The following is a 17,074-nucleotide window of genomic DNA, read 5'->3' on the forward strand; positions in this document are numbered from 1 at the left end:
CACTGTGCTCATATGTAGTTTTGGTTAGTTTGTTTTTCCCCAGCTGCGGTTTAGTGGTGCAGCACTTAGCATTGTCACCTCACTGCAAGAAGGTTCCTAGTCTGAATGTCTTTTCTGGCTGGGAGCTTTCTGTGTGGATTTTGCATGTTCTACCATGTTCTAACAGGTGACACTAAACTGGAATGTAGCTAAACGGTATAAAGTATAACACAGTGTTACAATTTATTTTATGTGTCAATATTGTATCGATACAGGGACACTAAATATCGAGATTTTGTTTAATAAATGTAAAAACTCTGGGCATACTATGAAGAAGAGATCTCATCTCAGGCACCACCATCCTGAGATGATGCTAGCCAAACAAACTTGCATTAAATCCATACACTTAGCCTGACTAAGCTAGCTCCTAAATCAGTGCAAGCTAATGGTTTAGTGACACGTGTAAAAATAGGACAGCAACCTCCTTTGCAAATAATTGCTGCCTGATTTAAAAATGCAGACAGAGTCAATTTCATGTCTTTCATTTAATAGCTTATGGTACTGTCTAGAGACAAATGAGATAATTCAGGGTACGTTTTAGCTTGTGCCTTCGCTGCCACTAATAAGCCACTATTTTATGGTCATGCAGGGCAATTAGGGTTGCAAGTTAGGTCTACACTTAAACAGTTTCATTAAACCCTTAGTTTCACAAAACCAAGTTGTCGATGGCCAGAATACCAAACTAATGACTTGACAACAATAGTCCACAAAGTAAAGTTTGTTTCATGTTGGCTATATGAGTTTTTAAAATATATAATCTATATTTTTATTCACTAAAATACATTCACAGAGTGTTTTGTCCATAAGAGTCTTCAAAAGGTAGCTAAAGCAACGTTTGTGAACACTTTTACACATTTGAACCTGTGACAATGGATTCTTTCAGTCTGCTGGAACAATACAGAGTAGTATTATGTTTTGAGTTGACATAATGAATTTGTTTAAACAGTCTCCTATTAATGCCCAACATTCAGGCGACAGGCGACTCTTCTCCACACGCTACACGCCATAACTAAGCAGTAAAATCACCAACACTGTAAGAGTGAACCTTTTCTGCTTAAACTAAATGCTTCTTAATTTGAAGCACTCGTTTTCACTTGCTGTCTCAAAGGTCACTACACCAGCTGCATAACTGCTAACTCTAGATAATGTAATTGGGTCACAAATAAATGGTGAAAAAAAGTTAGACTGGCAAGTCTGGCCAAAATCCCTGGAGGCTGTTGTTGTTGTGTGTTTCTGTGTGTCTGAGTAGAGAAATTGGCATGTCTATTTATAGACATTATTGTCAGTTGCTTTCTGTGAGGCAGCAGCCTTGTCTGGTCCCCGGTCTCAAATGCTCATTAGCTTTAGTTAAAAGAGCCACGATGTGAGCATATACACATGTGTATGTCTGTGTATGCATAGTGCGATATAACTGATACTTTAAATTGTTAAAATACATAATGCAACAATAGCAAAAGTCTGTATAGTGTAAGAATATACATACACAGTATATGAACATTCTGAGGTTGAATAAAAAAATTCTTTTTGCCAATTTCTTAATAATATTTAGTTATGTGCCATTAGCGTTTGAGCTGTGCAGACCCCAGTGGTCAAAATCAAAGGCGTTTTTTTTTTTTCTTTAATTGCTTATCAATCAATTTGGTCCTAATGATCTCACATCATTGTCCTATGACCCCAGTCAAAGGCATCCAATTTCATCTCTACAGTTTTAATAGAAGGAATGATGAATACAGTTACTGCAGGGGTGGGCAACTCCAGGCCACGAGGGCCGGTGCACTGCAGGTTTTAGATATCACCCTGGGTCAACACACCTGAATCACATGATTTATTCGTTACCAGGCTTCTGGAGAACTTCAGGACATGTTGAGGAGGTCATTTAACCATTTGAATCAGCTGTGTTGGATCAAGGAAACATCTAAAACCTGCAGGACACCGGCCCTCGAGGCCTGGAGTTGCCCACCCCTGATGTAGTCCATCTATGTTAAATCTGTTGGTGGGATGAGGGTTAAACAATATATGGTGCAGATTAATGAAAGAATTATTAACCACAACACAAAATTATTTGGCTAACATTTCTGTAGGTGTCTAAAATGATCAATGGATTACCAGTAGGTTGTGGACTGTTGATTTGCTGGTGCCTGTTATATTTATTCCATCATTCCCCTTCCTGCCACAAAGTATTCTTGTGGTACTGAGAGAACTCCCGACTAAGGATGACAGTGCATAGGCTATAATGTGTCACTCACCGCGAAAGCTATCATGACCACTGGGTGGTCGTCAATGTCGATTAAACTTCTCTGCATTCCAACTTTAGCACCGCACCCACAGCAATAAGTACCCTCTGAGTTACTGTGGTCATAAAACACTCTGAGGCATCGTCCACATTTGAGTTTGTCAACAGAAGAATTCCAGGAAGCGTTTCTCTGCTTCATCCAATCTGCCTGCAGAAAACATGGTAATCGTCCACATTAACGATGCATTTAATTTAATGATCCCACTGTGTTACACGAAACACACAGCCCCCATTCCTCCCATTAGGAACAAAACCTAATTTTCCCCTCCATTGTCAGACATCCAATGCGCTTTTTGTTTCTCCATCATCAGCAACAGATTTTAGAGCAGACATACCCCCCCACCCAAAAAACTGGAATAATTATCTGGTGAAGCACAATGGTTTAATACTGTGCCTCTAATCATAACAGGAAACAAACAATAATGAGGAGCTCAACAGTAAAACAGTCTTTTAAAAAAAGTCTAGATTTAACACTTCATGAAGATTTTTGGTTGGAACTGGGCCATCTGAATACAGAAGATAAGGAAATTTAACAAAAAAATTCTGAATGGACTGTAGGAATGAATGGGTTTGGATTTCTTCTTCAGCAGTAGGCACTTATTGTATCCATTTTTTATGATAATACTGAGAAATTTGCAGAAGTCTTAGCAATTTATAAATCAATGTACCGCTGATATCTGGTTGTAGCTTTTTCTGATAAAAAACAAACAAACCATGTTTTCTCCCCTGACATTACTACATGATGCTTTTGCTGGCAGCAAAGATGATGTAGTGCTAAAAGCCTGGGACTCCCAGGCTCTCAGACTGAATCTCTGATTAAGAAACCTGGATACTGGCCGGCGAGTAACAGGAGGAAAAAAAAAAAAACCCAGCACCCCTGCTTGACCCTAAGTTGGTAAATGGATGGAGAGCTGGATACACTACCTCTCCTCCACTCAGACTTGCTGCCAGTCTTTCCCAGTGGTGAGTCACCACTGGTGACTCACGATACCAGAGTTAAAAACATACCAATTGGCCTTGACCAAAAGCCATTTTCTATTTAAACCACCATTAAAAAAGAGACATTAGTAACACTACATAGTGGCATAACATACTGGAAACAAAGTTTTATTCTTCGAATTAAGAGACTTGTCCCAGCTTTACTATCCTGATAAACTTGTTTATTGGATGATAAAAAAAAAAGAAAAAGTTTAGGTCCCTGAAGCCTCTCACTTCCCCTTTAGTAGCAGCTGTAAAGTGGTTAATTTTTTTAGTACATCTCACACATTGAATTTAATGAGACTCAGAGTTATGGATGACATGGAAAATATTGTCTTGATAACATTCAGTGACGTTCTACAGGACTGTGGAAAAGTCTTGGGCTACTCCTCATTGATGTTTATTTTGCTTCCAGGGAGCCAGACTTTTATACTTAAAAAAAAAAAAAAAAAGTATTTTATTGTAATGGTCTTTAGAAGAAGCAGCAGGTGTAAAAACACTACACACAGTAGATGAACTTTATCTGAAAATCATCTCTCAGAGACCTACTGTTCACTGAAGCCTCAACAGAAATGGAAGGATGCAAATCAACAACAAAGGGTCTGATGGATTGGTAAATCCAATTTCTGATTGGCTCATTGGCAACAGCTTCATTTTCCAACGTGACAATGATCCCAAACACACTACTAATGTAGTAAAAGCATACCTGGATAGAAAAATACACAATGGAACACTATCCGTCATGAATTGGCCTCCTCAGAGCCAGGACCTCAACATTTTTGAAGAAGTTTGGAATCATCTTGACAGAGAACAGAAAAAAAAAAAAGTCAGCCAACACCAAAAGAAGAGCTCTGAATGTCCTTCAAGAAGTCTGCAAAAATATCCCTGAAGACTAATTAAAGAAATTACAAGAGAGCTTGTCCATGAGAGTTCAAGTTGTGTTGAAGAATAAAGGTGGTCATAACAAATATTGGCTTTCAAGATCACAAGAATAATACAAATGGTTTTTAACCATCTATACTTATATATTTCAATATATGTTTGTATTTCAATCAATCATTGCACCTATTTTCCATTTTTTATAAAGAAATTAAGGGTGGCTTAAGACTTTTGCACAGTGCTAAAAGGCATCAAGAAGTCAGTTAATTCAGTTTCTTTGGCAGGTACATTTAGTTTGGTTGTCAAAGGAGCTTGCAAAGAAAAGCGTCTGGACTTCTTTAAGTTGCTTGAAGACGTTTCACCTCTCATCCGAGAAGCTTCTTCAGTTCTAAGGTCAAATGGTGGAGAGTCCCAGATATAAACCTAGTGGGAGTAACCCCCCACAGAGGGACAAAAGGACCCCCTGATGATCCTCTAATCGCCTGAGCCAAGGTGTGAAACTGGGCGTGGGTCCCAATCAGCCAGAGTTTCGGGTGTGTTCATTGTGAAACCTGGCCCCACCTTATCATGCGAATTCCTGAGGTCAGATGGCCCAGGATGTGAGTGGGCGTTAAGGCGTCTGGGAAGGGATCTCAAAACTGGATTATAGATGGCAGAGAGTTGGTGTCGTAAACCCCCGCCTCTGTTCAAAGATGGTCGCTTTACGACCTTCACAGACATTTAGTTTGGTTCCAACAGCTAAAATTTACATCCCAGTTAAAAATTGGTGAATTGCGGATAGACCTTAGTAACCTAGCTAGCAAAACAGCAATGGAATTAGCTGATAACTGACCAGCTCTACCCTGTCTACAGCTGCCTTTGGCAATTCTCCCATTTTAGTGGGCCTTTTTAACACTAATTAGCATGTATCTGTTTCCATGTACATTACAGACTCTGTGGTTGCAGCTGCTAACAAAGCCTGGCAGCATTAGCGTCAGCACATCTATATATGGTCACTAAATATGGTCACTCCAGGCTCCAAACGACAGCCACAGCCAAAGTGCCTAAACTTGATGCTTCAAAATGTAATTCCACAAACGCAACAAAATGGGTGATGTGACTGTGTGTTATATATAAAGTTTGGGAATGGCAATTAAACCTGCACCAATTCCTACATATGTTCTCTTGCGTATTAGCTAAAACTCAGCCCTTGAAGCTGTTTATAGACCAGCTTGGTGATTTGTCTTTTTGTAGGCTTCATGTACACTGCTTCAACACGCATACATTTAAAGCCTGGTTAAAAGAACTCCTAAGCTGGGTGTGGAAAATCATTAATCATGGGACGGATAGAGCAAATGGTAAAATTAACAAGAGAAATTCGGTTATATGTCTACATTTGCCTTGGAAATTTCTTAATAAAAAAAAAGGGAATGTAATATTTAGCTTATTAATTCCCAATGTAAAAAAGAGGCTAGAGCCCAAACGGCTGCTGTAATGAGAACACTGGAGGCTTTAATTACAGATAAATGCAGAGAGGAACTGAACTCATTAACCACACCGATCCATTCAGAGCCATCCATTCACACAGATCTGAGTGTAGCTTTGTGTGATGTGTTAAAAACAGGAAAAGAAAGTGAGGTGTGATCATACGTCAAAACTCAAACTTCATGTAAACAGAAAAATAATGTGCTGCTGGCCAACACAGGAATTTGTATAGCATATAATCATTATTTATCTCCAGCTTTCTCAGTATTATAACCCTATGGGGCAGAAAAGAAGAAAGGGCTAGATATTTCTAATTATCAGTGAGGCCACAAATTTTCCCCTCAGAACTGCCTTAATTCTTTGTGGCGCAGATTAAACAAGGTCCTGGAAATGTTCCTCAGAGACTTTGGTTCATATTGACCAGATAGCACAGCTAGCACACAGTTGTTGCAGATTTGTCAGCTGTACATCCATGATGCTGAATTTGTTGTTTCACCAGTCCATCTATTTTAAGAGTATATTCTTCTGCATACCTTGGTTGTAACAAGTTGCTATTTGAGTTACTGTCGCCTTTCAATTTCACCCAGAGGGGTGCTGCTTACTGGATATTTTCTATACTTTAAATGAGCAGTTTTTGAAATAATCAGGCCAGCCTGTCTGACACCAACAAGCATGCCATGGTCCAAGTCACTTGAGGCACCTTTCTTCTCCATTTTAATGCTCAGTTTGAACTTCAGCAGGCCGTATTGCCCATGTCTACATACCTAAATGCGCTGCGTTTCTCCCATGTGATTCGCTGATTGGATAGTTATGTTACTGAGCAGTTTCAGAAGTACCTACTGAAGTGGCCAGTGAGTGTAGTGTAACTACTTACAAATCCAAACCCCATTTAATGTTGCAAAGACTAACTGAGAAAAGGCAACATCGCTTAGAGCTGAGAACTTCTATGTTGAAAGACTGTAGCCAGCCTAGGGTTATCAAGTATACACTTACTACAGACATACTAGATCAGCGGTCCCCAACCCCCGGGCCTCGGACCGGTACCGGTCCGTGAGTCGTTTGGTACCGGGCCGCGAGAGTTGAGGCTCAGGTGTGAAATGTATGGTTTTCAGGGTTTTTATTGGTTTAAAGCATTATTTTGTCATCGTTTTTACCGTTAACTCTGTTTTCCCGTGTCTTTTCACGTGTGTTATGAATAAATCTTCTTTTTTTCGGTACCGGTACTAGTTTTATTTTGTTGTATTTATCTGCGACACCTTAAAGGCCGGTCCGTGAAAATATTGTTGTGCATAAACCGGTCCGTGGCGCAAAAAAGGTTGGGGACCGCTGTACTAGATAACCTCAGTGTCAAAGGTAGTGATTAATTAGGAGGGAATTCCTAGTTTGTTCTGAGGGTAATCGCACATGTATTTGTGTACCTTATCATTAAATGTTAACCAAACACTGCTCATAGCAGGTTGGAAGGGAGAGATTGCCAACTAGAACTCAACAAAGGGGAGGAAATGGATACAGCAGGGTGCGGCTGACATGGCAGTACCACAACAAAAGACAAGTGCTCCTGCAAAATCTAATCATATCTAACCACAATGGAAAGTATAATGCACCACAATGGTGAACACGCTCACTCAAAAACTGACCAATCTAGTTGTATGATCGTATGCATTCCCTTGTCTCAGCATCATGATACAGCATAAACTGCAGATTTGAGCTTCCATTAATTTTAGCAGGGTGTTCCAAGGGAGAGATTGATTCCCCCCCCCCCTTGTAAAAGCCACTCAAAAAGTTCAAAAGTTCTTAAATTTTCTGTAAATTGTGCTTACCATTCTCATATTCTGCACTCTAATCAGGGATTTTTTAAGCAATAGTTTCTAGTAAATCCTGATATGAAAAAAAGTATTGAAAAACAAATGTGTAAGCGCGCTTACAGTGTTAGCAGGGCCCTACGATTATTTGTGGAACCAGCACATGAGTCTTAAATTCACTGTAAGCTTTTATATAACATTTGTTGAGCGGCGTGTTTGCAAAGCTCCAGTGTAAAATGTGACATGACAGCAAGAGGACAGATGCTTCACGTGCCATCTTTGAAGGCGGCAGAAACGGCAAGCAGAAAAAACACAAACAAGAGTGTGCTCTGAAGGCTAGTCAGCTACTTCTAAAGCCAGAATATGAGTTTGCACTGAGCCACAGTGCATCTAGACCAGAGATGTCCAACTTATTTTACATTGTGGGCCACATACAGCCAATTTTTTGACTTTAAGTGGGCCAGACCAGTGACGTGGGAAAAGACCCATGGAAACAGGAAGGAAGGAAGGAAAAGTTATAAACCTCATGAAAATGCAGTTAAAAGCCACAAATCGATGCCCTTTGTTACTGATTGGAATCTGATTCTGTCCCTGAGGCCATATGTTTGACACCCCTGATCCTAGACTTTACTGACACACTGTAGCTTTGAGTGGAGCACTGCTGTAGATTAAATCCCAGATACTGCTGTTGGAAGGCGTTATCCTCTTGCACGTGAAAACCAGCTTGGGCTGTGATCCCTTGGATGCATGCTGTCCTCTACTTCTCAAGGCCACACTTAAGAAGCTGCACACAAAAAGGTTGTTGTGTGATCCCTAAATGAACCATAACATATTGGAGATGGATACAGGTCACAGGTCACAGTGCAGGTTCAAGTCCGTGCTCCTTGATTTGTGTGTCTAACAGGAGGAGCAGAAGGAGTAAATTGGAGGGATAAAGAGCTGAGTGAGCAGCTGCACGCTCTTAGGCCTCAGCTAAACCACATCATTTGGTTTATGTTAAATGCATCTGACACAGGAAAGTCAACAAGAATTGATTTTGAGGCCGACTGCATTTGTTTTACTTACTCAGCGTATCCGGTGGCCCACGGTAATCTCCTGGTTTCCTTGAGGATGAGGATGGGCCGAGCTATGTGATCAGCAGAGCACTCGATCTCATCCGGGGACAGTCCAAGGAAATCAGGTCTCATATATGGGAATTTCAGCGGCAGCTCGGATCCGGTATTGCCGCCTGACCCGGAGCTACCCCCGGCCATGATTCCCCCCATGAAACCGGCCACGGCGGACTTTACACGGGTGAGCATGTTAGTGGCGCGTCGCGGCGGGGTGTCCGTCGGCCGGTGCGGGGCGCCGCGGCTGCCTTTCCCCGGATTCCCCCCCAGCTCGGCCGCGCTTGATCGACGAAGGGCTGGACGAAGAAGACGACGAGGAGGAGGAGGAGGATGAGGCAATCCTAGGATGATTATGCTTTCATTGATTCAGTGCGGAAACAAGAGACACAGAGGACAGGATGGTGGAAACTGCAGAGATGCTTCAACTAAAATCCTGCACGCATCCACGGAAAGCAATTGATAACAGCTCGGCCGCCGTGAAAGCGGAAATGCACTGAAGATTAATGGTCATGTGACGCATCCATGGATGCACACTGGAAATAAAAAAACAAAAAAACCACAGTACGGACAGGAACCATGGCTACCTATACGCCCACCATATATATATATATACACATATATAGGGGAGACCGGGGATAGTTGTAACATTTTTGACATTTCTGTCTGTAAATTGGAGCTCGTTTAAGGTAGTGGATTCAAAATGTAATGCAAAGTATTTATATGTCTCGGCTATTAAATAGTGCAGCTATTTTCTCTGCAGCACAATTACCCATTGCATGGTATGGCCTCAAACACAAAGAGTGAAATGTTACAATTAACCACATAGTCTGGGTTAGTTGTAACATATCCTGGGGTGAAATGTAACACAATGAAATAAGGGTACTAACAAAACATTAACATGTAATCTTTGAAGGAAATTGCCTTCCCGGGTTTCCTCCGTGGCGTGAGCGATAAGCAGAGTTTTGTCCTTTCCTTCTAAGATTCCTAATTATTTAAAGTAACACTCAGGTATGCCGTTCAGCTGGGTTAGTTACAGCGCCGGGAGCAGCTTGGGAGAACAAGAAAACAGAGACTGCTTTAGGTTGCCTTCCCAAATCAACTCAAAGGTTTATTTGATACACAGCAGTTTATATAGATGAAAAAAAAGGTTCGTGTGTCAGCTTTCCCAGTTCAAACCGGTACAGACTAAATAAGGAAACGTCTTCCTGCCTTGTGAGCAAAGAAGTATCCTGTGTGTAGTTTATCAGTTCAGCTATAATTTATGATCATCCCAGCAAAATACACTCCTAGACATAAAATACAGAGTTCTTTCATTAGTGAATTCTGAAACGAACCACCTAGCCTTTAACGAGCCTTTTCCAGGAGATAAAGAAAAAGGGAGGATGGGAGTAAGGAAGTGGTCTCATCTCTGTGGTGTTTTCGACCTTGGGGTACCAGCCTGTGAGTCTTACACATCAATTCTTGGGTCAGAGAGAAAAATAACTAAAACAAAGGGGCCTTATTGAATAACAGAGTTTTCCTGCATAATGTCACTATAAAACAATATCCAGTAAATGCTACCATGGTACTAAAATACCTAACAATCTTTGTTTATTCAACACATGAATGCACTTAGAGCCATTTATGTAGCTCTCTGTGTGTGTGACAGAATGCAGAAATCTAGCTTTTGAACATATTCCAATCCCCCAAAAAAGACAAATTATGGAATTTTCTGCAACTGAATATTTCATTAATTTTGGTTGGTCTTCCTTGAGTTTGGCCTCATTGGATCAGTGGGCATTATAACCTACAACTCTTGCACCAATTTTGAACATAACAATGAAGCTGAAAAAATGTAGTTGTTCACCAGCATCGCAATTCCATTACTTTTTATGAAACATCATGTTGGCAACAGGAGCTGACTGTTTGAAAGATGAGGAAATCTGTTTCTTGCACCCATCCTGATTTATTTCCACTACCAGTACTTCCTACTGGTCCATCTCTGACACAGAGGTCTGCATAATGTATGTGTGGGAACACAAACAGTGGAGGAATTGTGTTGCCAATGGCATTAACCGCATATACAAAAGCGACCAGTGAACCTCTCTCTGCTGATGTTGTTGCCCCAACTTGTTTAATATAAGTTAAAGTAATAGTGTGGTAAGTTGTAACATACATTATTGTTACAACTGACCCAGACTCCTATAGCCATGAACTAGCTAACATTACAGCCAACGGCTAAAACATTAGCACTAAAGACCTACACAGAATATATCCCCATAGACATACAAATAACATAATTTAAGTTTGATGAGTTTAACTGCAAAGCAGATAATGCTATTAGAAATTGAAATAAAGTAGAAAAACTTTTTTTCATGTTAAATTGTCTGTGTTTGACAAAATGTGCTGATTTTTCACATGTGATAGCAGAACTGAGTTGGGCATGCACAGGATGAGTCACATCATTTGAAACTTAGCCCTGATTGGAGAAATTGGAAGTGTTACAACGGACCCACGTTACAACTATCCCCGGTCTCCCCTATATATATATTTATTATTATTATTATTAGTAGTAGTAGTAGTGTGTATGCCATTCCCAGGGGCATTTCTTTGTTTTGTTTTGTTTTGTTTTGTTTTGGGGGGGGGGGGGGGGGGGGGTCATTTCAGAGAAAAATTGACATTTTTTAAAAGTTTTTTTTTTCTTTTTAAAGTTGAAATTCTGTGAATAAACTTCAGAAACTTTTGTGAAATGAAGAACTTATTTCTGCTTTAGCAAATAGACACAGTGTGCTGATAAATATAAAGATGTTGAAAAAATGGTGCAATGAGCTGCATCTAGTTAAGGCGAAATCGCACAAACTCGGCTGGTAAGAAATATATACAACAATACTCATGGTGACACCCTCATGCAGTAAGGATGATGTATGTTGTATCACAAGACACAACAAGGTAGCTGTATTACTGTTTTTAAAAATTCCCCTCTTGCCCCTGTGGGCTGTCTTTATCCTTCAAGCTCAGGTCCTGAACCAGAGGTCTGGAAGCTTGAGGGCCTTGGGCAGTATCTTTGCTGTTCCTAGCACTGCACTCTCCTGACCGGTGTCTAAAGCTGGACCCCAGCTTTGGGGTCACTGCACCGAGCACTCTGATTATCACTCGGACCACTGTTACCTTCACCCTCCACAATTTCTTGAGCTCCTCTCTCAGCCCTTGGTACTACTCCGGCTTCTTGTGTTCCTTCATCCTGATGTTGCTGTTTTACCTTTCTGTGACTGAATAATCACGAAACATGATAAATAACACCAGTATTGTCAAGTGTTGTCAAATTTATGCAAAGAAAATACTTTAATATCAATTATTTTATCTTATTCCAGTAAAAAGCATTTGGTGTTCTGTAAAAACACAAGAAAAAACTGCCCTTTGCCAGAGATCATACAGACAAAGAATAATATTCTCTAGAATTTTTTGGGGCACAGAACAAAACATTAATAAATTCCCTGGAAAGTACCGTAGACCAGCTGTCAAGTACAGTGGAAATTTGATTGGCTGTGGGATGTGCTGCTGCCTGAAGGGCAATTTGAGTAAACCACGAATGAACCATCGTGTCACCGCACGCTTGAGTTCATGGTGTTCAAAAGTTAAAGCTGAACCAGAAGTGAGGATTTGGTACATGAAAGAAAAGTTTATTTGAACACAAGCATGTACGTCTACACACATCTACATATGTTAAATGGATATGTGACTGAAATAAACCACTAAACAATCAAGGTATGGACATTGAGACTGTGGACAGCAGTGTTGGTCAAGTTACTTGAAAAAAATGATTAGTAACTAATTACTTCCCCCCAAAAGTAATCCCATTACTTTACTGATTACTTATTTTCAAAAGTAATTAATTACTTAGTTACTTTTTAAAAACACGATTTACAACCTGAAGAGGTGACAAAGCGATAGATCTTTCAGCCCAATTCTACTTTTTCTGCATAATTCATCATATAAAATGTAATCAAATGGAAAAGTCCCTTTTTAAAACTTGTTTTATTCGTTTTAATCTTTTAACTTTATGCATCAAGCAAAAATTAAATTATATGCAACATTCTCTGACTGGAAGAAATTTGTTTAATATTTAAACCTATTTTCTGCACATTCCAGTACATAAAATATATATATATATATATATTTGTGTTTACACTCACTCTTTCAAATAAGTAAAACACAGCAGAAAATAAATAAAGTCAAAGACTCAGCGGTCCTGTTGCTCTATTTTCACCTGTAAAGCAGGACTAGGGTAGGCGGAGGTTTACCCTGGTGCAGGTGTGCCGCGGTCAGTTGAAGAATCCGCGAGTTTCTCTGTGTTTCCCATTAAGAGTAACGTAAGGTCAGTACTTCCACGCTTTAAACGCTGCACGCTCATACTCTCTCCCGCACACTCGATATATTATCCATCGCTTACGTCACTGTCATGAGACATTCTCGCAAAAAAATCCCGGTTTTAGTAATGCAGTAACGCAGCGTTCCTACGGGAAAGTAACGGTAATCTAATTACCTTTTTTGCAATAGTAATCCCTTACTTTACTCGTTACTTGAAAAAAGTAATCGGATTACAGTAACGCATTACTGCCCATCTCTGGTGGACAGCTACAGGTACCTTGGTGTTCATCTGAACAATAAACAGGACTGGACTCATAATTCAGACGCCCTCTACAGAAAAGGGCAGAGCAGGCTGTACCTGCTGCAGAGACTCAGGTCTTTTGGAGTGAACGGCCCACTCCTAAAGACCTTCTATGACTCTGTGGTGGCCTCAGCCATTTTTTTACAGTGCGGTCTGCTGGGGGGGCAGCATCTCTGCTGAGGACAGGAATAGAGTGAAAAGGCTGATCCGGAGGGCCAGCTCTGTTCTCGGATGCCCTCTGGACCCAGTGGAGGTATTGAGTGACAGGAGAATGGTGGCTAAGCTTTCATCCCTGTTGGACAACATGTCCAACCCCATGCAGGAGACTTTGACAGCACTGAGCAGCTCCTTCAGTGGCAGGCTGCGGCACTTACGATGTGGGATGGAGAGATTTCACAGGTCTTTCCTCCCCACTGCTGTCAGACTCCACAACAAAGACTGCAACTGACCAAACACACACATCCACACATGCGTAATAGCAATAACGCTAAGTGCAATACTCTTTTCTGGCATCGTTGTATTATACTCAATTGTATATAGTATTTGTATTCTATTTTAATCTATTGTATATAGTATTTTATTTTATTCTATTGTATTGTGTACAGTATCTTATTCTTATTCTTTATCTTATTCCAGTGTTTTTCTAATTTTTCTATGTAACTTTGCACTATCCACTTTCTGCTGTAACAAAACAAATTTCCCACGTGTGGGACTAATAATGGTTATCGTATCTTATCTTATCTTACCTTAAATAGTTATGTTCAAGCCTACTACTTTTATCTTTTGGCACTTCTTCAAATAGGTCCATAGCCTCAGGTCTGCTGCACAGATGTTAGTTACTAAACCAAAATGGTCAATAAACTTGATGTGTTTAAATATTTCACGACATTTTCTTTTTTTCTTCTTTTTTAAGTGATACAGCTGATGTTAGTCTGATGGACTGGTTTGGAGTACCCTGCTGCTTTCCCTGGGACATTCCTGTGTTCTCATTGCCTATATTTTAGAGTTTTAGACTACTGAGACTATTATGTAGTTGACTTTTACTGGTTATTTACTTACAGTCTCTGTCATATTCTCTTGGGTATTGTGCAAAAGTCTCAAGCCCCTCATTTTTTATATTTTGCTTTCAAGGAAGAAAATTTTTTTTGAGTAACAGCTCTCCAGGCTGTCAAAGGTTTTTCTTTCGATATTTGCCACTTTTTTATCCCACACAAAAAGAAATTGTAATATAAAAGTATTGTACTGTGTATTTTACAGTTTTGTACTGTTTTTCTAGAATGTCATTGAATTTGCATAAATAGACTGTGATTTCACATTTCAAATGTAAAATAACATAAAATCACTGTAAATGTAATAAAACATAATTTTCTTGTTTTTTAAATATATTTTTTTGTACATATGCATATTTAGATTTTTAAAATACATTCACAAATGTATCATAATTTCATAAATATTTGTCCGTTATTTGAAAGATTGAACTGTTAAATTCAAATGTAATACTATAGAAAGATATATAAAATGATTCTTATAAGCGTTGGTTTTTTTTGTTGTTTTTTTTACGTCAAATATTTAGGGCGATCGTGGCTCAAGACTTGGCAGTTCTTCTTGTAACCAGAAGGTTGCTGGTTCGATCCCTGGCTCGGACAGTCTCGGTCATTGATGGCCAGAGGGGCTGATGGCAAGATATCAGTCTGCCCCAGTGCAGCTGTGGCTACAACTGTAGCTACAACTGTAGCTTGCCTCCACCAGTGTGTGAATATGAGAGTGAATAAATAGTGGAATTGTAAAGCGCTTTGAGGGTCTCGAAAAGCGCTATATAAATGCAATCCATTATTATTATTTAAACCAACTGTTAACTGTATATTTCTGTACATTTATGTATTATTATTCATATTGCCGCATTCATTGACCTTGTTTATAGGTAATTTCATTGTTTAATCACATTAAAATGTTCCTAATTTAATGTTTAAAAGCACTTGAAAAAGGCAAAATCCCATGTAAAATTAGGGCAACAAACTGTATTGTCATTACTGAAAATAACCGTATTTTTGTGAGAAAGTTATTTTCAGTTATTTTCTAGTATTATTTTGGCGCCCCAGCTGCTGGAATATTACTGGTTTTTTTAGGATTTTATTTTTTTAACAGTGCACTTATTCCCAGTTCAGTCTTTGTACTTGACCCTTTCTTTTCTTTTTTTTGTAAAACCACTCAAAAAGGCCTGTAACTCAAGGGATGAACCACTATAATGAGACAATTAATAAATTAAAACAACAACAACAACAAATCTTTATGCAAACATTGCAAGCATCAAAGTGGAGGACAAAAGAAGAAATGGAAGGGCTGGAAAAAGTATGTAATGAGTCATATCACAAATTAAGCACCTCCTATGACCAGTTTTAATTCACTTTTCATATAAATAAATACAAACATGTATATAAATATGTAACTGTAAGTAATGGCTCACCTGCAGTACCTCCGTGGCCCAGCAGGAGGTACTGCAGGTGTAATACACACCAAACCCCAGCAGATAGAGCTGTTACTCAAAAGTAGATGGGCCAGTTTATGGATAGTCATGGAAGTCCGAATGGCTTTTTCGCAGTGTCAGGAAACACTTCAGTCTTTTATGGCTCTCCTGTCAAACAATGACGAGAGTTGTAAAGACATATTTCCCAATAAATGGATCTTAAACGCAGCTCTGTCATTCTTCTTTCATCAGATTTGCATTACGGTACCAACACTTTCATCGAGGAAGCTCAAACGATGTATGCAAACTAACTTTTTGTCTTTTGTTTTGTCCCTCATTTAAAGCCGCTTTACACCATTTGCAAGCAAATCTTGTTTGTATCTTCATTTGACTTCATTCAGTTTGGTGTGTTGGATGGTGATCGCCTACGCATCTCAGGCCAGTTTAACGCAATACTTGATAATCTATTATTAGAGTCACGTGTGACTGGACTCATTGTTTTTATCCCCAAGGGGAAAGCGTGTTGTCTTGCCTTCGTGCCATAAAAGTGCTTGTTTTTAAGCCCACTGAGTCATGAGTCAGAGAAGTTAAAACTGAAAAAAGTCAGGTATAGTCAGCTTTAATTGTCTCACCATGTCAACATTTTGATGACCTTAATCTTTGAAGTTATTTTATAACACAGCACTTAAAAGAAAGACAACACCTTACAGTAAAAATACAAAGAAAGGATCTGCTGTTCTCCTAGACATTAGGTATAACTCTTGTCTTGACCCATATTTAGCTGGACTATGATTCACTGCACTTAGAGCTATCAGATAACAAGGAATTAACGTGCATATGCTGGAAAAGCTGTAATTTCTTCTCCTTCCCAGTATTAACATTAGCAGGAAGTTTGCCTCAACAAGTCTCTTTCTTTATTCTCTAGCTCTGACTCCTCTGTGAAACATGCATGTTCTGATCTAACTGAGTTGTTATGAAACTCTGTAAGAACTAGAAGGTGAGTACATCCTCAGGGGAAAAAGCTATCATGTCACTTTTGATTCACTGCACCGAGTTAGAGCATTATAGGAGTTTTGAGGCCTGAAAAGTGTGTAGGCGTAATAGATTCTATGCAAAAACATGTGTAATTCATACTTTGAAACTTAAAATAAATAAATAAAATTTAACAGATGATCAAAATTAAAATGTAAAGACAGTGATTGCGGTAAGGCGTGTAGTGACAACATCATAGTAGTTGCCCTCAGCAATACAGAAATTCAGCTAATTTGAGGACTCAATAGCAGATAAGCAGACATCCATTTGTCACAGGACTAGAATAATGTGCAATGTGTAAATGATTTAATATGCCAGCACATCCTTTCAGACAACTGGAAGATAAATAAATGACTAAGATAAAAA

General features: G+C 39.4%; 1 protein-coding gene across 1 annotated transcript in view; it reads right to left on the bottom strand.

Annotated features, from left to right (window-relative positions):
* Positions 1 to 9,138, bottom strand: part of LOC146555832 (protein phosphatase 1H-like) — a 33,819-nt gene extending 24,681 nt beyond the window's left edge. Inside the window, exon 1 of the mRNA XM_085251594.1 lies at positions 8,521 to 9,138. Coding sequence (XP_085107720.1) covers positions 8,521 to 8,756 — 236 coding nt within the window. The 5' untranslated portion in view covers positions 8,757 to 9,138. The remainder of the gene's footprint in view (positions 1 to 8,520) is intronic.
* Positions 9,139 to 17,074: the final 7,936 nt, after the last annotated feature.

The sequence above is a fragment of the Mchenga conophoros genome, linkage group LG17 (assembly GCF_057382185.1).
Source record: "Mchenga conophoros isolate Kocher_MC1m ecotype Shallow Benthic linkage group LG17, M_conophoros_male_GT1.1, whole genome shotgun sequence".
NCBI classification, from domain to species: Eukaryota; Metazoa; Chordata; class Actinopteri; order Cichliformes; family Cichlidae; genus Mchenga; species Mchenga conophoros.